This window comes from Falco peregrinus, chromosome 1 (assembly GCF_023634155.1).
Source record: "Falco peregrinus isolate bFalPer1 chromosome 1, bFalPer1.pri, whole genome shotgun sequence".
In the NCBI taxonomy this organism is placed as follows: domain Eukaryota; kingdom Metazoa; phylum Chordata; class Aves; order Falconiformes; family Falconidae; genus Falco; species Falco peregrinus.
In genome coordinates, this window is record NC_073721.1 from 66,575,137 (window position 1) to 66,595,597 (window position 20,461).

A 20,461-nucleotide genomic window follows, 5' to 3' on the forward strand; every position below is an offset into this window, starting at 1 on the left:
TTCAGAACACCCATGTACTTCTCTGCACCTCTTATGGTGCTCTGTGTCCTTCTGAAGGCAAGATCAGAACTGTACACGGCATTCAAAGCACTGGCACACTGCGGGTTTACCCCGTGCTGGAACGATGCTCTCTGCTTTGTTCTCTAGCTCTTCCTACTTACTGCCTAACATTTGATTTGCTCATTTACCAAGCCTTCAGCTGAGATTTTCACAGAACTGTTATTATGCCAAGGTCTTGTTCCTAAGTGATAAAACTGCTTCTAGACTGTTTCTGTGTATTTTAAGTCAGGATTGTTCATCTGTCATTTAAAACACTTCACATTTCTGTACACCAACTTGTATTACCTACTCTCTTTGTATTGTGATGTTTTACTAAAGTTCCCCTCAGACCACAGGCTCCAATTCAGATGCTCAGTTCAACATGTGGAACTTCATATATTGACTCCTTCCACCAAGTAAACATCTTTGCCCTGTTTTACAGTGACCTGTCTTTAACCCAGTGTCATCTACCCACCTGACAACTTCTCTTATACCATAGCTTCTTCTGCTGAAAATTTTGTTGAATGCTTTTTAGAAACCCAAGTACGTGACATCAGCTGAATCTCTCTTGTCCACGTTTTCCCGACTCCTCAGAAGAGTCCAAACAAGGTATGAGGCCAGGACCTCTCCTTAGAAAAGCTCTGCCAGCTCTCCTGGTACCATTTTCTCCCCACACCTACTAGAGTTCACCTTTTTTAAACTATTTTCATTAACTTGCTAGGTACAGATAATAGGCTCACTGCTCAGCAGCTCCCAGAACTCTTCTAGCCCACTTTTTTTTTTTTTTTTTAATTGGCATATTAACAATCTTTCCATTCTGTTATCAAAGCGCTTCTAAATGTGATGTTAAACGAAATCATTAGTAAGCAGCTCAGCTATTTAAATCTTGACTTCTCTTAGATCTCTCGGATGAATATCATGCAGTCCAACTGTTTAGTGCTTTTTATTTTAGCTATTTGTTTCATAACCTTTTCTACAGGCACTTCACCTTGAGGCATACTCTCTGATAAATCCTTCACAAAGTAAGTGCACAAGCACAGAAATCTTCTGAAGTTCTTCTACAGTGAGCACAGAAGAAAATACTAATTTAGGGTTGGGGTTTTTTTCTAGAACCTTATCTCCTCTGAACAATTCATTTATTTTTGACTGTCCACTGGCTCCGAGAACTTTTTTTGGCAGGCATCCTGTTCTATTTTGACCGAAAGCAAGAGTCAGCTTTATTGGCAAAGTAACAACAACACAAACAACAAGAGAACCGGCAGAACAAGTGTTCAAGGATACAGGTGCCTGGTCACCTGCTATACTGAAGTCAGGGTAATTCCTGTACCACGAGCGCAGTAAAAAACCCCCAGTAATTATTTTCGTTTACCCAGTTCCATATGGAAATAAAAGCTAATTATTATTATGCCAATTTTTAACGTTAAGTTATAGCTCCTTTGTTTTTCCACCGTCACGGGTCCAGCCAGGGGCCGAGCATGGGAACAGGCAGGCAGACAGGCCATGCTCGGGGGGCCCAGGTAAGGCCAGCAGGAGCTACAGGCTGGCACCGGCAAACCCGCCTGGGATTCAGCCCCGCCGGCGAGGGCGGTACCGGAGGGCGGGTACCGGCGCCCAGGGAGCCCCCTCAGCCCACCGAGGGCGCCCACCTGCCGGGAGCCCGGTGCCTCCCCGCGGGACAAGCCCAGGCCAACGGCCACGGCCCCCGCGCGCGTGCACCGCTCCCCCCCGCGGGCCGCCCACCTCCCGTCCCTTCTGGAAGCTTCCGCCGGCCAGCCGCACGCGCGAGCCGCCAGCCAGCGCCCGCCGCGGGGAAGAAAGAGGCGCCGCCGTTTATGCCATATATGGGCACGGCCGGAAGTACTTGCGTCATGGCGTTGGCTCGTAGCGCCTCCGCGGGGAGCGGAACGTCACGTCCCTGACGCGCCCGCCGCGCGGCGCCCTGGCAACCAAACAGTAAACACGGCGGGGCGGGGCGGGGCGGGGCGGGGCGAGGCGGCGGGCGCGCATGCGCGGTGGCTCGGCTCGGCCCGGCCCGGCGGCGGCGTGAGGCGGGATGAGGCGGCTCTCGCAGCGGCCTGCGCCGGGGCTGCGCAGTGGGGCCCGGTCGACCCAGCGGCCGCCACTGAGGGAGGGCAGCGGTGACAGTGGCGGTGGCGGCGGGGCGGGCCCGGCCCGGCCCCTAGGCCGGCGCGGGGGTCACGGGGAAGACCCCGCCTCAGCCCTGCTCGCGGTCTCTCCGCCGCGCGCCCGGCTCCGTGAGGGCGCCCCGCGGGGTCGCGCTGGGGCCGTGCCCGACGCTGGGAACCGCCGCGGTGGTTCAGGTATGGGCAGCGGGGGCCGCCCGGGGCCCCGCGCCCGGCCCGCAGGCTGCGGGGAGAGGTGCCGCCCCGCCGCGGCCCGGGGCAGGAGCGCTGGCGGCTAGGGGCGAGCGGGGCCGCCGCGCCTGGGGGGGGCTGGAGCAGCCCTGGAGCCCCAGCACCCTCCTGTACCCTTCTGTAGGCTGCTAGCAACGTGTTTTAGGCTCTGCGTGTTGCCTTACTGCCCTGCTCCTTGTCATTCATAATACAAATTCCACCGTTCCTCGCGTTGCAGTTTCATTTCTAAGAATTAATTACACTGCTGCCCTCAACGGGATCAGGAGCACAGGAGGTGTCAGAAATAACACAAGCGTTACCTGCTTGTCTTATCTCGTTCCATTGTTTTGTTTCACAAAGCTTTGTGCCCGTATCTGTGTGATGTATCAGATACAGCTTATAATTGAAGCACATGCATGTAATCCAAGCAGAGATTGCTGCATTATTCCCTCTCATGGCTCTGTTGTTGAAGTTAGTGGCAAGTTTCCCACTGATTTAAGTGAGCTTTTACTACAGAGTTCTCAAACACTAGGAAGCAGATAAATCACATTCATGACATGCCATACATTTTATGTAGCACATCCTGAATTTTGGATTGTCCAGGGAGGGGCAAGGCATCGCAAGACAAGGAGTGGAGCTGGAGCTTGGGGTTAAACGTAAGGTGGCTCATGTAGTGCCACCCCTGAGTTTGACATCATTGCGTAACAAATGCAAAAGCTGACACACTTGGCACTTGCTGTCGCTGCTGTTGGAAAGAAGAGCCTCAGCTAGGCTTCAGGACTGCTGTGTATCAGAATTCAGATTTTGTTTTAACCTCTCCAGTAATTATGAGAGATGATGAGGACAGGATCAGTCCACCTACTTTGAAGGGACTGTGTGGTATTTTGGGATGCTAGAGGCTCCTTTCTGCCTCTGCTGAACGTCTGGTGATTTCAACAGCGTGTGCGGGCTCTCTGAGACCTCTGGGTTCTCTAGCTCTGAACCTGATGGTCTTTCAGCAGAATGCATGTTGTGATTCCAGATTTACTGACTTCACTGGGTTACTTGTCATGTAAGTCTCACTCTCGTGCAGCTACACCTAGACGACTGCTTCAGGGGTCAGTGTGCACTTGCTGCGCCTGGGTGTTGCCCCTGCAAACTCAAGTGGTGGTGTGAAAGTAGTTGCCTCTCAGTGGGTGGCATCACAGTAGCAATTGGAGTCATTCTTCGTCAGTTGTCAGTGCTGCCTCCAGCTTAATGTTGAAAGACGGTAAGCCGCACACGTAATATTTGCTTTTGCACAGAGCAAGCCTTGTTGAGCAAGCTGTGAAGCTGCAATACACGCTACTGAGATGAGATACATCCTGTGCGTGTTCTGATTAGGGAAGGGGTGAAGAAAGCAGAGCCTGCTGCAGTGACCAGGAAATGTGGAGTTACACAAACCCAGCCCTGAATGCCAGCCTGCAGAGATTTCCTGAGAATGCTGCATCAAGGTGGCCTTCAGCTGGACACACACGCCCAGCACAGGTGGTGTCTGTGCCTCCACCTTGAGGAAGGAGCTCTCAACAGTGAAAGCCACTCTTGTGGGACTCTTCATGTGCCAGCATTAGGGAAGGAGCAAAGTAGTGCTCTGCACACAGGTGTGACCTGCCCCAGCTGCTGTCCTGCCAGAGAAGCCCATTTCAGTGGGCAAGCAGCAGGAATAATGGAGGGTAGCAGTCCCTCTAAACTGACTCAGGCAAGAGAAGGTATGTTGCATAGACCCCAGGGAAGGAGCACGTGGGCTGGTTGCCCTAACTCATTCAAGGACTGGGCCACCAGCTTTAATAGAAACTGAGAGGCAAAGGAAGGGTCAGCCATTTGCCTTATGCCACTTAGCCCAAAGTCAGAAGAAAGCGCAGGCGCACTTCTCCCCTTGTGGCCAAAAGAAGACGGGCTATAGCTCCTCTTAGAGGTGCTAGACCAAGTCCAGGGGCACCCAGCACCAGGGTGCATGTCCTCTGCTCCCCAGCCAGGAGGAAGCTGGGCTGGTAGGCACATGTGAGCCATTGGGTGGGCCCCAGCCTGGAGGTGGCCTCCCTGAACTCACCTGCCCTTTTTACCTCCTTCCTAGTGAGGGCTCCAGCTTGTCACCAAAAGGCCACACCAGGTGACACACAGGGGAGCAGATCCAGACAGAGCAGATAGGGGAGGCCATGAGGAATGACCCTGCTTGCCCACCAGGAGGGGTGGGAAGGGCACAGCCACAGCCAGTCCTGGTAACACCAGGGCAAGGACAGGTCTGGCCTTAAATATTTAAATATTCACACCCCAACACACCCTGTGCCTCAGGCAGCTAGCACCAGCCTGCTGTTGATACAGGCCAGCCTAAATCAGAGAGCAGGGAACCCCCTCAGGGTCACCAGGGAAGCAATGCAAAAGGTAACACTAGGACAGCTTCAGCAGTCAACTTAAATGCTTTTATTGACAATGTCTCTGAACAATAATAAGCAAACAATGCTTAAGTTTCATCCAAATTCACTTTCCACATGTCAAAAAAGACCTCAAGGTAGAAAAAAATAAAATAAAAATATAAATATCTGAGAATCCATCTTAATAAATAAATTAAAAACACAATAAAAACGTTTTCATGGAAAACTTATGTCAGAACATTCAGACCACCTCAACAATGCATGATCAGTAAAGTTACAATGAACATCAATGTAGAACTACAGTACATGGATATAGCTATTTATCTACCTACTAGAAAATAAAAGAGTCTCTTTCCCCCCATGTAAGATGGGTCATTGCTAAGTCATCAGAACACGATATTGCCAGGAACACAGTAGTTATTGTTAATCAGCTGCACTAGATACGAGTTGAAGATACCCAGCACCAGGTTAAATTCCAATCATTTAAAACCAAGAGATTAATTAGTTAATGCTAGTGATACTAAGGAGGGGAGGGAGTCACCTACCCAGCCATGTGGGACATGCTACAGACTACCAGCTCTCATGGATGGGCCATTGGGGACGAGACAAACTCCATGCGATTTGCTACATCTCTGGAAGAGGTACGATGCCTCGGCGCAGGGCGCTCTGCCAGGCCCCGGGGCACCAGGCCAGACGGGGGGCAGGGGTGGCGGTGGCGGGGCCCTCCCCAGGCCCGGGGAGCCCCATGGGGCACAGCAGCGAGTCCGTGGGGGTGCACAGGCAGGGGAGGGGGCCCGACAGGTCAGTCAATGCTGGAGCCCCTCACAAGGCCAGGAGGGTGGGGGAGCTGAGGGAGTCAGATGAGGGCTCGTTGCTGCTGCTGCCCTTCCGATGCGCAGCAGCGCAGCTGGGGAAGGCGTCTGCCTCAGGGTAGGTGAAGACGAAGGTGGAGGTGTAGGTGCTGGGGCACGGGGTGCAGGTCACCACGGGGGTGCAGAGGGGCTCCAGCTCACTGCTGGGCCCAGCTGCCAGCGACTCCCAGTCCGACGCATAGAAGGAGGAGGCCCCGGGCAGGTCCATGTCAGGCACGGAGCGAGAGGCCTCCCGCGGCCCCGTGGAGAAAAGCAGCTCGTCGAAGGGCTCAGCCTTGAGCTCCAGCCCGCTGCTGCCAGTCTCCTTGGGCAGCACGGCCGGCGGTGCCTCGGGCATCAGTGGCAGGGTAAAGGCAGCATCCTCAGCCACGGTGGGGCTGGGGGTGCCCAGGTCCAGCGCAGTGGCAGCTGCCAGCTCCTCGGAGAAGCGCAGCTCCTCAGGCATCTTGCAGGCGGGCCGGTGGGCCGCCAGGATGAACTCCAGCTTCTCCTTCTCCTTCAGCAGGTTAGCTATCTCCGCCTGCAGCGCAGACTTCTCCTCCTCCAGCTGGTCGGTCTCCTGCAGAGGGAGCGAGGCTGTCAGCCAAGGCCGGCATCACCCCCAGCTGGAGTGTGTGTCCCCCTCCTCCTGCCACCCCCCCACACACACCCCCACCCTGCCTGCCGGGCGGCACTTACCGCCTGCAGCGTGTCGGTGAGCTCCCGCCGCCGGTTGCGGCACTTGGCCGCTGCCATCTTGTTCCTTTCCCGGCGGATCCTTCTCTTCTCCTCCTCCTCCGGTGACAGCTGTGGGCAGAGAGAGGCCGCTCAGTCCCGCTGCCAGCCCGGTGACCCCCGGCCGGGGCAGCCCACCGGCCGCATCCCCCCCATATCCCCCCCCCCCCCCAACAACCCCGGTCCTGCCGCTCACCTGCTCGACTTTGCCCCTGCGACCGATGCTTTGCCCGCGGCCGCCCGGCGCCTTCAGCACTGCGGGGCGGGAGTAGGCGGCGGGGGCGGGCGCCGACACGCCGTAGGGGTGCCCGCGGCCCTGGGAGGGGGCCACCGAGGAGATGAGGGCGGGCTGCACCAGCCACTGCAGGTCGGGGCTGCTGGAGATGGCAGTCACCGTGGGCACGAAGCTGGCGCTGGAGACGGCCAGGTCGGTGCAGAAGTCCTGCGGGACAGAGGAAGGGGGGGCTGCCGTCAGCGGGGCGCCCGTACCGCTCCCCGCCACCCCCGGGGCCGCGCCAGCCACGGCGCCGCGCTGCCAGCGCCGGCTCCGCACGAGAGCGGCCTGTTATAAATATCTCTGACGTCCGCGCTGACGCAGACGCTGCTCCGGAGTCTCCTCAATGAACTCGCGTTTTATCAATGAAGCCGCTTTACACACCCGCCGCAGAGCGCGGCCCGGGCCACGGCTCCCCCCGCCCTCCCCGCCGCGGCACTGGGGCCGCTCCCCCCGCCCAGCCCCCGACCCCGGGCAGTCCGCCGGGGGCCTGCCCGTCCCCCCCGCGGGCACCGCGCGGCCCGCTCCCGTCCCGTCCCACCCCAACCCGTCCCCTCCCGCCCCGCGGCGAGGGCGCAGCCGGCGTACCCGGCGCCTCACCTGCGGGTTGACGGGCGAGCCCATGCTAGAGAAGGAGTCGGCCGGGGAAGGGTAGTAGGTGAGGCTGTCCCCGGCCGGGGAAGCGCTGCTGCAGCGGGAGGAGGGCGCCTCGTACTCTCCGGCGAAGCCCTGGTACATCATGTCGGCTCAATATGCGCAAGCCGGCGGTGCGGGGCGATGCGGCGGTGGCGGAGCGCTCGTGGGGAGCAGGCGAAGAGGGGGCCGGCTGCGTGCGTCCCTCTGTCCGGTCCGCGCCGCGCGTCTCTCCGCTCCGCTGCCGGGGCTGCCTCTGCTGCTGGAGTACCGCGCGGCGCCTCCGTTTTATACCCTCCCGCCGACGTCACTGGGGACGCGCCACCCGTGCCCGCGGGTGCGGCCGCCCGCCCCGCGCCCGCCCGACACCGCCCCCGAGGCCGCTCCGCGAGCCGCCCGCCCCCGCCTCCCGGCGAGAGGAACCGCGGCGAGGGGCGGGAGGCGGCCGCCGGGCGGGAGGAGCCCCGCGGGCGGCGCGGCGGGGGAGCGCCGGCGGGGTTCCCCCCCCCGCGCGCAGTGGTACGGCCGGGCTCGGGAACCCACTGACGCAGATATCCTTATATGGGATACATCCTGTGCGAGGGGGCGTGACTGACGGGAAGCGCTCCAGGCTGCAGCCAAGTGCGGCGGGCGGTGCGCGGGCCGGGCCGGGCCGGGACGCGGCGGCCCCTCCCCCTCCCCACGCGCGGCGAGACCCCGCCGGGGGCCCCGTGGGCGCCGTCCCGCCGCAGCTGACCCCCGTCCCGGGGTGCGTGGGGCGGGGGAGGGGGCGGCGGCACCGCGGCTCGGCGGGAGCCCCCGCGCAGCCCCCGCGGCGGAGCCAGGAGCTGCGAGGGAGGCGGCGAGGCCGGGCCGGGGGCCGGGCCCCGCGGGGTGTGAAGCCCCGTCCCCAGCACGAAGCGGGGTCTGGCCGTGGCGGGGCACGGGGCCGCGGCGCGCCCTGCGTGCGGGGAGCCCGAGCTCCCCCCTTCCCTGCAGCGCGGAACGCGTTACGCTCATGCGGCACTATTTACTTGTCTGTTGTATACACAGAGTAATCGGCGAGAGCGAGGGTAACGGCACCGGGAAGCCCTGCCAGGGCAGCCTGGGGGGGCCGCAGCCCCCCAGGAAGGTTGGGAGAGCTTGGGAGCAGCCCTCGCGGGCGCTGGGACACCCGCCAAGGGCACGGGCAGGGGGCCACCGGGAAACCACCGGCGAGGAACGAGGGGTGAGGCTCGTCCTTTCCTCCAGTTTGGGTTTTGTTTTGATCCTTGTTGCAGCGAAGCCCGGAGACACCCACCCACGACGGGGATGTCAGGCAGCCCTGGCTCAGGTCAGGCTAAGCTGGGAGCCAGACCGCAGACTCGCCTTGCACGGGAGCCAAGAGATCGGGCTATAGATAGTAACAGGGAAGCTGCAGCAGCGAGCGTGTTTACAGCAACAAACAGAGCCTGCAGCGCAGTCTCCAAGCAGGAGCGTCACCCAGCCAGGCTGGGATCCTGCTGGCACCCTCTCCCGCTGTTTGAGCTCATGGGCTAAATGCAGCGCCTGATGCTGCTGCTGTTGCTGTTGCTGTGCGAGCAGCCTCTGTTCTTAGAGATCTGGGCCACGGGGGCGGGAGAACTGGGCCAGCTGCTATTTCTGAGCTGCCCGTCAGAGCGGAGGGGACAGCCAAGGACTGCCGCAGCTCACGGCCTGCACCGCTCCCCGGGAAGGACCCGCGGGGGCCAGCGCTGCCTCTCGCCAGCTCGGAGCCAGCCCGTGGGCTAGCCCCTGGCAGGGCACCCCAGAGCCCGGGCTTGCCCGGGGCTGCCCTCCCCAGCCAGCATCCCCCGGCCAGCATTCCCCCGTGCTGCCTGCCGAAGCAGTGGGGCAAGCAGGGGTCTCTTTGGAGGTCACTCAGCTTTGCCGGGGGAAGGGAAGGGACGTGCCAGCAAATTAGCAAAGCCACGACCCTGCTGTCCCTGCCAGCGGCTGAACCTCTGCGGCCGCTGGGTTGACGCACTGGTGCCCAGCATGGGCGAGAGCCTCCAACACAGCTTCAAGTCCCAGACATTTTCCAGGCTCATTTCAGAAAATCCCTGCTTAGCCCTGCTGCCATCTACAAACTGCCCCAGGGCTCCTCTAGCCAAACTGCCACACACACACCCACTCCGAAAGAAGTGTCTCGAAATCAAGGAGGGGGATCCCCTTCACCAAAGCTGAATATATTTTTCTGGCACCCATGCAAACCATTTGTTGCCATCTCCACTGGTGACCGAGCACGCTCTGTACCAAATGGAAAGTGCATGGACACTGCACATTTCTAACACGTGGAGGCAAGGAAACACTGAAAGCGAAAACACATGACGTGGGTTTGTTGTTTCCTCCAAACACGGGGTGCACACGTTTTACCGCAGTGTGTGTGAGAATAAAAAAAGGAAGTAAGCAGTACCACAGGGACAAAACACACTCAGAGCTCAAAACCTCCTGCCCAGGTGACGGGGTTGCCCTTGCCAGCATGCCACCAGAGCCTGATGAAGGCTCCTTGCCCCCCTCACCAGCCAGGAACAGGCAGAGGTGTTTGGCCCTTGCAAAATAGCATGATCTGAGGAACGGACCACGAGTCCACTGAGCGCTGCAACACTATTAAAGCTGTACAGCCTGGGCCAGCAGGGTTTCGCTGGGCTCTGGCAGTGCTTGGCTGGGCCTCAGCTGTAGGGATGCGCCACCATAGGGACTGGGATTCCCCCCAGCCCAGGCGTAGGGGTCCCCCATCCCAGCATGACCCATTCCTGAGCTCCAGACAAGACCATGGCATGGCTGGGCCCTGGGCTGGCGAGGAGGTGGCTGCTGGCCACTACCAGCAGAGATGGCTCTTCCTCTGGGAAGGCCAGAGGAGGCCACGGACACTGTACTGCTTGGGCATCACAAGGGTGCTGGCAGGGCAGAAGGACAGCATGCATGCAGCGAGGAACTTGTCGTGGGTACAAACGGGACCCCTCCACCTGCCTGGCCCCAGCTTTTCCTCCCGCCAAGCAGGGAGATGGGGAAGCTTGGAGCTCCCAGGCTGAGGAGGGAGCAGCGAGCTCCCTGGCCCCAGAATGCAGCATGGGAACTTGGCCCTGTTTTCACACCCCTCCTACAGCTGGGCTTGCGACTGAGCCTGGGCTTGGAAAACCACAGCAGAACAGCACCTGAGGCATATGGGTCAGTGCAACCCGCACAGCCAAAACCTGCTTTGGGGCCAGGAGATGGTTGTGCTTAAATTTGGCCACTCACCAGGAAAAAGTTCATGCCAGCAGCATGGCCCTTTGGCAGCTGCGTGACAGCCCTGACCCACCTCTGTCAGTGGCATGGACCACAGTGTGGTTCCATGTTCCCTCTCCGGGCACGCACTGTGACAGATGTCTGCCTCCAGCTAACCCAGGGCTGCTGGAGTGGGTGGGAAGGAGACCTGGGGGGCAGAGTCCAGCAGCAGGGCTGGCACGCAGGGGATACTGCTGTGGGCACCAAAAAATAGCTCCTCGTTGTAAAACACCCCTCTGCACTGAGAAGCCATCACTGCTTGGCCAAGCACCCTGCCCATACCATCAGAGGATCCGTGCAATAGCCCAAACACCCGTTGCAGTACAGATTTCATGGGCAGGTTCCTATTAGTGCAGCTGCCCCTGGACACCGGCTGTTCGCGGTGTCCCCTGCTGCATGTGCTCCCAGCATGGCGCAAGGGACCCCGCTCTGTCTGCCTGGTGCCAGGCAAGTTTGCGGATCCGGGCTGGGGCTGCAGGGCTCAGGAGCAAACAGGATGGAAAAGCAGGAAAGGGGGCTGATAAACCAGTGGTGGGGGCCTGCCCCCCTCTCTTGATGTGGCCAAGGAGCAGGGGGTGGAGGAACGGCCCATAGCACATTATCCGGGGGGGGCTGAGCTCCCCCCAAGACACGCTGCAGCTATCGCCTCCCACCTAGCCTGGGAGCCTCCAGGAGGGCAAGGTTCCCACCTCTGCTGGCATTTAAAATGCAGTGCATACCCAAAGCAAAGTATAAATAGTAATTAATAATCACAGCAGCTGGGTGTGTGACAGGGACATCCTAAAGAATAAACACTGCGAGTGGAGACATCCTGGCATCTCGTGGTCGTGCCACCGCATGCCACGGGCCGCCAATTACTGTAGATGACGCTGTCGAGCCCTCCCACCCATTCTCGCCACTCTGCCTCCTGCTTTTGCCTGCACCGTGGGGGATGCTGGCTCACCAGGCATGGCTGGACCTCGCTCCGCACACTAATGAAACCACACACCGCTCACAGCCAGCAGGTCCAAAAGGCGGCGTCACCCATCGCGGCGCTTCCTCCGCACCCCACCGCCCTGGGGCTGGGCTGGCAGCCATCGCCCCACGAGCGAGGGTTCATAACCCAGAGCAATTCAAGCACAAAGTTCTCCAGCCGCAGCTCCTGCCACTGCCAGTACCATCCCTTCGTGCGCTGCAGCGGTGCGACAGAGCTGGGGCACCATGGCCAAGCTGGCCTCCTATCTCCCCACCGGCTCCAGGGCCATAGGCCCATCCCAGGGCGTTGTGCATGCTCAGGTTATAACCCCAGGGCACTGCCCAGCCAGGAGGAGAGAACACCTGAAACAAAACGACCTGCGCATTTGTAGAACCGCTCAGTGTTTTAGAAGTGAAGTCCCAGAAATGAAAGGCAAGAAGTTTGCACTGGGTGAGAGGCAGCATGTTCAGACCCCGTGACAGGCTGATGCAGGTCTTTTCTGATAATCAAACAAGATCCCAACGAGGCAAGTACAGCTGTGCTTTCCTCAGTGGAACCCCACAAGGAGCCTGCAATAAACCCACACATAAGCAAGAGAAAGTTTGGGCGTCTCACTGTGTCCAAGAGCTTTCTGTAGGTGGCAGCTGGATGGTCCCATTGCTCAAGCAGCCTCTTCTCTGTGGGTCCAAGCAGCCACAGCAATGCTTATGCCATGGGCTGGGGTCTGGGTAAAGGGGTCCCACTCCTCCATTGGTGTGGTGGCTCTTGAAGAAAGTGGGCCAAGGGTAGCAGAGGAGGAAGCGCTGAGCTGAAGGAGGAAAAGGCCACTGTGCTTAGCTAAGGAGATTTTCTTGCGGGCAGAGAACAAAGCAGCCAAACTGAAGGGAGGGGACAGGATGTTAAAGATTGTTTGGCTTGGGACAGAAAGCAACTCTCTAGTTGTTGTGACTGGGGAGTGCTCCGGGGAACAGCTCAAAGGGACTCAGGACAAAAAGGATCACAAAGCTGAAGATAGCCTGGGAGGGAAGAGGACAGCCTAAGGCTTTGCTACAACCTAGAGAGACAGCCCTGCTTCACTGGAGGTAGTCTCCAGATCACCTTCCTCCTGTACCATTCGGTGTCACAGACCAGCACTTAAGTGGGTTGCTCTGGAGGACAGCCATTAACACAAGCAAAGTGTCTTGTGATGGGGCAGTTGCAGGGACTCACAGAGACTTGGCCCACCCTGGCCTGGAGGGAGTCACATTCAGTTGCTGCTTCTAAAAGGCAATGGCAAGATTTGAAAGCAAAGTGTTTGCTCCCTGCTCAGGCTGAGCTGTACCTCTGGCTGGACAGTCAGACTGCACACAAGGCAGAGCTGAAGGAAGCTGTCGGCTCTGTGGAAAGACACTGCCACTGCAGGAATAGAAACCCCAGTAGCACAGCAAGGGAGTAAGTGATGAGGCATGGCTACGCAGAGAGTCGGCCTTTTCTGACCTAGGAACAAACACTGGGAATACCCCAGGAAACTGAGGTTCCATAGATGGTATTTAAGAAATGTAATAAATACAAAATTCAGTATTATTAAATAGTCTGGGGTTAACAGTGCCATGAATATACATACATGTAAACAGCATGGAGCGCTGCCAGCCCAGCCCCAAGGCTTTGATCCTCCCCAAGGATCCAGATCTGCCAAGCAATTTGGTTTGGCTGGGGGGAACTGCTGGGAGGAGGAAACATCTTTGGTGTTAACTCATCCCTAAGTATCTGTGCAACTTCACCAAGAGCTAAGCATGCCCTTGCACAGAGAGACCTAGGAGTACGAGACTTGCAGATCACCTGGGGTGCTCTGCTCCCTCTCTGCACGGTGAACGGGGTCTGGAGGACAGTCTCTGTTGCTCACTGCTACCAGCCCTCAGTTCATTCCAAGTAGAGGAAAGCACTTGCCCTTATCCAGGCCCACACCACCACCCGAAGAGATCGACCACTTCCCTCCCTGTCGAGGTCAGACAGAAATGTAAACAGGCCAGAGAGTACAGGCCTGGAAACACAAGTAGGTGCTCCCCCAGAAGAGGCACAGTGGTCCTGAGTGTGACAGCATATGGAGGGCCCGGGTGCTGCCAGGGCACAACTGTCAGGCCGGCAGGGACAGGGTAACTCGCCTTCTCCGGGCCTGGTTTAGGGTCCCAGCGGAGCTCAGCATGCTGCAAATCTGGCACCCCCCGCCAGTGCAACATACCCCTCGGCCCTGCCGGGCTCCCTGGGCACCAGTGTGCCAGCGCCGGTGTGGGCCCACACCAGCGGGGAGACACTGCAGCCTGTGCTCCAGCACAAGGCCCCAGCCAGCCCGCCACGGGTCCTGTCAGCTGGGATTCCCACCTGCCTTCCGCAGGCAAACCCCGCGGCTCCCGGGGGCTGGAGGCAGCGGCCCGGCCCGGGTGGGAAAGCAGAGGATGGAGCTGTGGGTTTGGGCTCCAGCAGCTGAAACGCGGGGCTGGGCACGGACGGTGCTTGGCCTCCCACGGCGCACACCGCTCTCCTGGGGCCTGCGCCTCCGTCCTGCCCGGCGGCAGGGCTGCCCGGGACCCCCGGCCCACCCGCGCTGCCCACCGCGGTGCTGAGGTGCTTGCTGAGGCCTCCGGCACCCCTCCGGCTCCCGCCGGGCCCCGCTCGCCCCCTCGGGCCGCCGTGGGGGGCAGGCGGGCGGGCCGTGGGGCCAGTGACACAGCCCCCACCGCCCCCGGCTGGGCGCCCCCCGGGGCCGCCGTGCCCCCGGCCCGGACACCCGCCGCAGCGCCCCGGGCCTGTGCCCGCCGCCCCGACCCCGCCGCGCCGAGGGGGCGGCCCCGCCGCCGCGCCGGCCCCGCCCCCCGCCCCTCCCGGCGAATCGCGGCGCTGTTGCTGGGGCCGGGGCGACCGCCTGACGTTACCCGGGAGACGGCGGAACGTTGAAAACACACAAACCTGTTGACGTTAGTGCGTGGTTTCCATAGAAACGGGCCGGCAACGTCATCGTTCTCCCCCTCCCTCCTCTCCCCGCCGGAGCTCGCGGGCGACGCAGGCGGCGGCGTCAGCCGCGGCGGGAGGGGCGGGGCCACGTCGCCATGGCAGCGGCGGAGGGTGGGGCTCTGTCGCCACGGCAGCGGGAGCGGCTGTTGTTTGTTTGGGAGGCGGCGGCGGCGGCGGTCGGGGGCCTGGCGCGGGGGCCGGCGGCGGCTCCGGCACCTCCCGGCTTCCTACGGCCCCGCCGTCGGGGCACCCCTGCCCGGCCCGCCCCTCCGCCGGGCTCGGGGGAGCCCCTCGGCCTGGGGACCCCGCAGCCCACGCGTCTGGCCACGGGGAGCTCCCACGGGCAGGCCGCAGTCTGTGGCGTGGGCTGGCAGCGGAGCCTGCGGCCGGCAGCCCCAGCTGAGGGCGGGGGGGCAGGGGCTGGGTAACCTGAGGAGGGAAACGGGCTCAGGGTTAAAAATAAGGCTGCTGAAAAGCAGGATTTATTTTTAACCCAGGTGAGTTGTGCGGCTGCTGCACTGGGGGGCCTGACCAGCAGTGGTGAGCCCAGGGCAGGGAGGGATGGGTAGGCGGACAAACGAACGGACGGATGGACGAGCGGACGGATGGATGGCTGGACAAACGGATGGACAAATGGCCGGATGGATGGATGGACAGATGGATGGCTGCAGAGGCCGCCCTGCAGGCACTGCTCTGAGAGGAGCAGGCGTTGAGCTTGTGCCCCGCTGCAGGTGTGGGCCGAGCACCCGCAGCACGTGTGGGTCTCCAGTGCTCGCCATCTGGGGTGCTGCACGGGGCAGGGGTGTGAAGTACGTGTGCATCAGACCTCAGAGACGCGGCGCTGGAACAAAAAGGAAAGAAACTGCAAAGTGAACCACAGTTGTTGCAGTGTTTTCTGGTCCGTCTTTTGAAGAGCAGCCGGGTCCGCCCCTCCCCTCACAGCAGCATTCTCAGCAAAGCCCGCTCTGCCAAAACAGCCCCGCAGACCGCACAGCGGTGCCAGACAGACCAAACATTCCTCCCTGTGTACCTGGGCAGCACGAGCTGATGCCAAGAGCCCTGCTCCCAGCACTGTGCCTCCTCCCTGTCTGCCAGCCTTCAGGTGTGCTCCAGGTGTCTCTGCCTCTGACATCAGCTTCCCACCCTGCAGCTCTCCTAGGTGCGACGCCTGGCGAGGAGACCTGGCTGGGGGGGGACCCACCGGGGGGACCCACCCATGGGCATTTCTTCCAGTGCCAGGGCCGGGTGGGTGGGTCACAGCAGCCCGGGGGCTCCCCTGAAACCCCAAAGACTGTCTTCGCACCGGGGGTTGCACAAATGCCGCTAGCAGATGGGAGAGGAGGGAACCTTGGGGCCACCCCGGCTGCCTCGGCCACTGCGTCGGTGCCTGCGGGGTGGGAACTCCCAGCGCTTGTTCCTGCTGCCGCCGCCATCTGCTGAGGCCAGCAAACTGGAAACCAGCTGCTTGCCCAACCCTTGCCAGCAGCCAGGCTGTTGTCATTGCTGTTAGCTTTACATCAGCTCTGTTTGGTTTGGCAGGCTGAGGGCAGCAGGTTCAATCCAGGCGATTTTACGAGGGCTGGTTCCTGTCCCACACCCCTGTCAGTGAACACAGTGTACATTGAGGATACCCTCGCCCTGCAGCCCCAGGGCAGGAAAGGGTGCGGCTGAAATTAGTGTTTGCTTCTCAAGGGCAAGCCTGAAGTGCCGGTGTTTAGGAAGGTAATCACCAGGCATGAGAAAAGGCCTTCTGCATGGTCATGGCAGCTCCCCGCATGCCGCAGGTGCCCGGTCACCTGCACCCGGGGACCGTCGACAGCGTGGGAAAGTGTGGGTAGGTGACCAAAGGCGGGGAGCGTGCCTGGGGTCTGGCCAGCTGCAATGCAGAGCACGTCCAAAGTCACCTGCCAGAGTGGCCGAGGCCAGCAGGGAGGATGTCCCACCGGGACCTGCACCCTCCCACAGCCCTTGCCCCAGGCAGCTCCTGCTGCTGATGCCTGGCACACGGTGGGGGATTAGTGGTGCCCCATTTCCATCTGAGATGCATCTTGTCCAGGCAGCTCATAGCTGTGGTAAGGGGGATGGTTTCTCCTCCATGTTTCACACCAAAGTGAGAAAGTAAAAATGCCACTAGTTTCTCCTGCTGCTCCCTTTTTCCCAGGACAGGCTGCCTGCGTTCTGGCCCCATCCCATCCCAGGGCACAGGCTATCACAGCTCCCGGGCTGCAGGGAGCCACAGGGGCTAATTAGCCCGGTGTCCTCCTTGTTAGCTCCTGCCTTGTCTCAGTCAACCAGGCAGCCCAGTGTCCCATGCTGCCAGTCAGTGTCCCTGCAGGGCTGGGGTGTGCCCCCCCCCCCATCTGCTGTAGGACCTCACCCATGGGCAAGGAGCAGTGGGGCAGGAGGACAGAGGTCAGTGTGTGGCAGAAGTTCAGGTCACCTCCCTCCAGCCCTGCCCTGGCTGCTCCTTCCCAAACTCGTGCTGCCCCACACCGCATGGGCCTGGCTGAGTGACATGGGACAAGAGCAAGGAGCTGGAGGTCTGGGGTGTGAGGAGGGTGGCCACGCAGCCCCATGTTGCTCCGGGTCCCCTCCTGCCTGAGCCACGCATTTCTTTCCCTTGTGCTGGCTATAGGGGCACGCAACCACATGGCAAGCTGGTTCAGAATGCTGACCCGGCTGGAAATGCAACGCTTTATTTCAGCAGGTTGGAGGTCAGCTCAGGCTGCTTGCTGCTCAAGCTTGCCATGGGCTGAGCTTCTGCCAGGGTCCCCTCCCCACTAAGGAACCCCACTCTTGACCAGGTCCGGCTCTTGGCTGTGGGGTGAGGAGCCACCCTCTTGTGCTACCTCAGCGGAAAACCCTTTGCTGCCTTTTGTCAGCTAGTCCTCTGCTGGCATAGCAAGGTGAAATGGCTGGGAGCAAAGTCAGGAGTCAGCAACCGGTGCAGGAAGAAGGCTGGGTCCCGTGCCAGGAGGAGCGTGAAAAGCCAGCCTAGGGCAGCTCGGCTCGGACTGCTGCAGAGCTGCAACCTGGGCGGCTGGGCACTCGCCTGTGCCGGCACGGTGCAGGGTGCAGTGCCAGCAGCAGCCCACCTCCTTCTAAATCAGCTGATCCCAATCTGGGAGGAAGAGCAGGCACATCCTGGGCCAAGCCAAGGCGCATGGTGCTGCTCTGGAGCCTTGCGGTGAGCTGTGCTGGCAAGCGGCTAACCCCTGGAAAACAAAAGAGGATGGCTTTTCTGCCAGATCAGCTCCTGGATCTGGTTTGCCAAGTAGCTGCGCATAGTGTTGTGCCGGAGCAACAGAGAGGATGTGAACGTGTGCTGAGGAGCTGGGATTGCTTAGACCGCTTCTAACAGCCCTGGCACCAAAACAGTGTCACCGTGGCCACACAAGAGGACCCTGAGCTAATAGGACTTCAATTATCTGCAGAGCCTTTGTGAGTCCCAGCCTGGGACAAGTCTTTACTGAATTGGCCTCACTAGGACTGGCTTTAATGAGTGCTGGAGCTGAGCTGTAGCAGGAGGGCTTGGGGGGAGAGGGTCATCATCTGCCCCTTTACACAATATTTCAATCCATTTGCACTTCCTTGCAGAACTGAGAGGAGGCTGACTGGGTGCTCTCCCATTCCAGTTTACCCTGGGTCTGTAACATTTTCACTCCATGAAGCATTTTAGTTTCTTTGTGCATTTCTTGGTTGCTCTGGTGTCAGTTTGGGCAGTTTTAGTGGCTTCTGCCCTTCAGGCAGCACTCACAGTGAAGTGCATCCACAGCGGCATTGCAGGGGGCTGCATAATAGCGTCACTCCTTTCCTGTCCCTTCACCTTGAACACACAACATGATGTTCGGCCAGCACGACAGGGGCTTGCAGAGCTGCTGCACTCCGTGCAAATCCTCTCCCTCCACACAGACCAAATCCATCCACATGATCTTCAGGATGCTCCCCCGTATCCCAGGCTGGGCTACACTCATCCTCTCGATGCTGATTGTCCCCTCTGTCCCCAGCAAGCAGGATCACTCAGGAGTGAGCCGCTTGCTGCAATCGTGACTGTTGTGAAACAGTTTTAACTTCCTATGGGAGCGGCAGCCCTCGCCTGTCAGCCTGTGCCTGGCGCTCACAACGCCTCCAGCACTCACAGCCCGGCTTCCTTCTCCCTGACGTGCACACATGCACGCTCCTGCACGCACTCCCGTCCCTCCTCCAGCATGCCTTCTGCGCCTGCCGCTTTCCCAGGGGCCTGCCCCGGCAAGCGTGCTGGCGAAGTGGATGCGGTGGCATGCTGGGGGTCCCACAGCTCCTAGCACCCACGGGGGGTACACGAGGAAGACATATACAGGTCCTGCAAGGAAGACCCTAAGGAAGCAGCACTACCACCCCAGCCAGCAGGTCCTTGTGTGGGTGGGCAGGGGTTGTACACGGAGCGCAGCCCCCTTCGCCCTGTGTGTTATCCCGCACCCAGCAGTGCATCCTCAGGAGCAGCTGGGCCGCAGCGGGCAGGGGCTTTCAGGCAGGGACATGCCCTGGAGGGGGTGGGCATGTCGGATGCCGTGGCCACCGTGGAAGCTCGGCAGTGTTCCCAGGAGGTGACTCTTTAGGAAATGGGTGCGTCCTGCCAGTGCCGCCACAGGAGGCTCAGCGGGAACTGCGTGGGAGCGAGGAGAACCAGGGAGCAGGCTGGGCCCTGGCCTGACCCCCGGTCATTAGAGAGAAGGCGGCTTTGACATGAGTCAGCAGGAGAGCTGGGCACCGGGTAAGCAGAACCCAGCGAGCAGAGGAGCAGGGAGGTGCCAATCGGATAGTGACACGTCCTAATTACTTTAGCTTCCAAATCCATATTGTGCTATTAAATTTGCTTGCTTGCACGAGAAACCGAAGCAAGGGGCATTCCCCAAAACTTCCCCCAGGCAGCGGGCTCTAGCACCTAACCCAGATGTTGGCAGACCCTGCCTGCACCAGACAGAGAAGAAGGAGCTCTGGTCACACTGCCGCCTGCCAAGAATTCCCCAACCGACAAGCCCAAGGCTTGCTACCCTGCCTCGTCAGCCTGGGACCAGGCGCTGGAGCATCGGTGATGAAGTCACCGCTTGGGAGGGCCAGGCGTGGAGGAGCAGCAGCCCCTGCATGTGAGGAGCCCTGCGTAGCCTACGCCTTTGCTCCCCACAGTTGGGAAATAGCTATTGCGTGGGTGCTGTGGTCAGCTAGCACGGGACAGAATTGCTGCCAGCTGCTTACCACGTCCTACCTGACGTGTGGGAGGGTCAGCCCAGGGAACAGTCCCTGGGACCTCACTGGGGCTTGGCTCCCATCAGACGGAGGTACCCCAGAGCCCCAGGAAGCGCAGGCAGGAGCCCCCCACATCCCCTCCACCCTATGGGGTCCCCCGGCACGCTGCCCAGCTCCCGGTGCCAGGTGCTGGGCTGGCCCAGCCAAGCTCCTCCATGGCCCCACTCGCCCCCCTGTGCACCCACAGAGGTTCCATGGGGAGAGCAGCCTCCTGCTGCTGCTGCTGCTCCTGCTTCTGCTGCTGCTGCTGCCACCTAACGGAGCCGCTCCTCCCGCCCGGGTGAGATGAAAGCTGCAGTGCTCTGCACCGGCAGGCCAAAGCTTGCAGACCCCGGGCAGCCTGTGCCCATGCCCATGCTGGCAGGGAGCACGTGTGATGTGCGGGGCGTCGGAACAGGTGAAACCCCCAAGTGCATGTCACACCGCACGGTGAGGAGGAGACCCAGTCTCCCCCTATAGCTGGTTACCCTTGGATCTTGTTGACACGCTCTCTCCGTACGCATGCACGTATGGCACACCTGGCCCATGTGGCTGCCGCACGTGTGCAGGTCTCGGCTGCTGGCAAGCAGGGATCTGAGCCCCTGGTCTGTGGTGGCTGGGACGGGGACAGCGAAGCAGGTCCTGAGCAACGCAGGTCATGGCAGGATGCTTTATATAACCCACAGCCACAGAGAAAACCAAAATAGCTG

The 20,461-nt window shown here is 60.5% G+C and overlaps 1 protein-coding gene across 1 annotated transcript; it reads right to left on the minus strand.

The window, feature by feature from the left end:
* Positions 1–4,809: 4,809 nt before the first annotated feature.
* Positions 4,810–7,541, minus strand: FOS (Fos proto-oncogene, AP-1 transcription factor subunit). Its single transcript, XM_055790684.1, has 4 exons — positions 7,244–7,541; positions 6,566–6,811; positions 6,334–6,441; positions 4,810–6,214 (listed from the first exon to the last, which is right to left on the minus strand). Exons 1-4 carry the CDS (start codon positions 7,382–7,384, stop codon positions 5,606–5,608), a joined length of 1,104 nt encoding a protein of 367 aa, XP_055646659.1. The 5' UTR covers positions 7,385–7,541; the 3' UTR covers positions 4,810–5,605.
* Positions 7,542–20,461: the final 12,920 nt, after the last annotated feature.

Bases quoted from the DNA above. Each gene is read 5' to 3' on its own strand.
- FOS (XM_055790684.1), bottom strand. From the start codon at position 7,384: ATGATGTACCAGGGCTTCGCCGGAGAGTACGAGGCGCCCTCCTCCCGC. The intron at 6,442-6,565 runs GTGAGCGGCAGG...CTCTGCCCACAG, and splicing joins GCAGGGGCAAAGTCGAGCAG to CTGTCACCGGAGGAGGAGGA. The intron at 6,215-6,333 runs GTAAGTGCCGCC...CTCCCTCTGCAG, and splicing joins TCACCGACACGCTGCAGGCG to GAGACCGACCAGCTGGAGGA.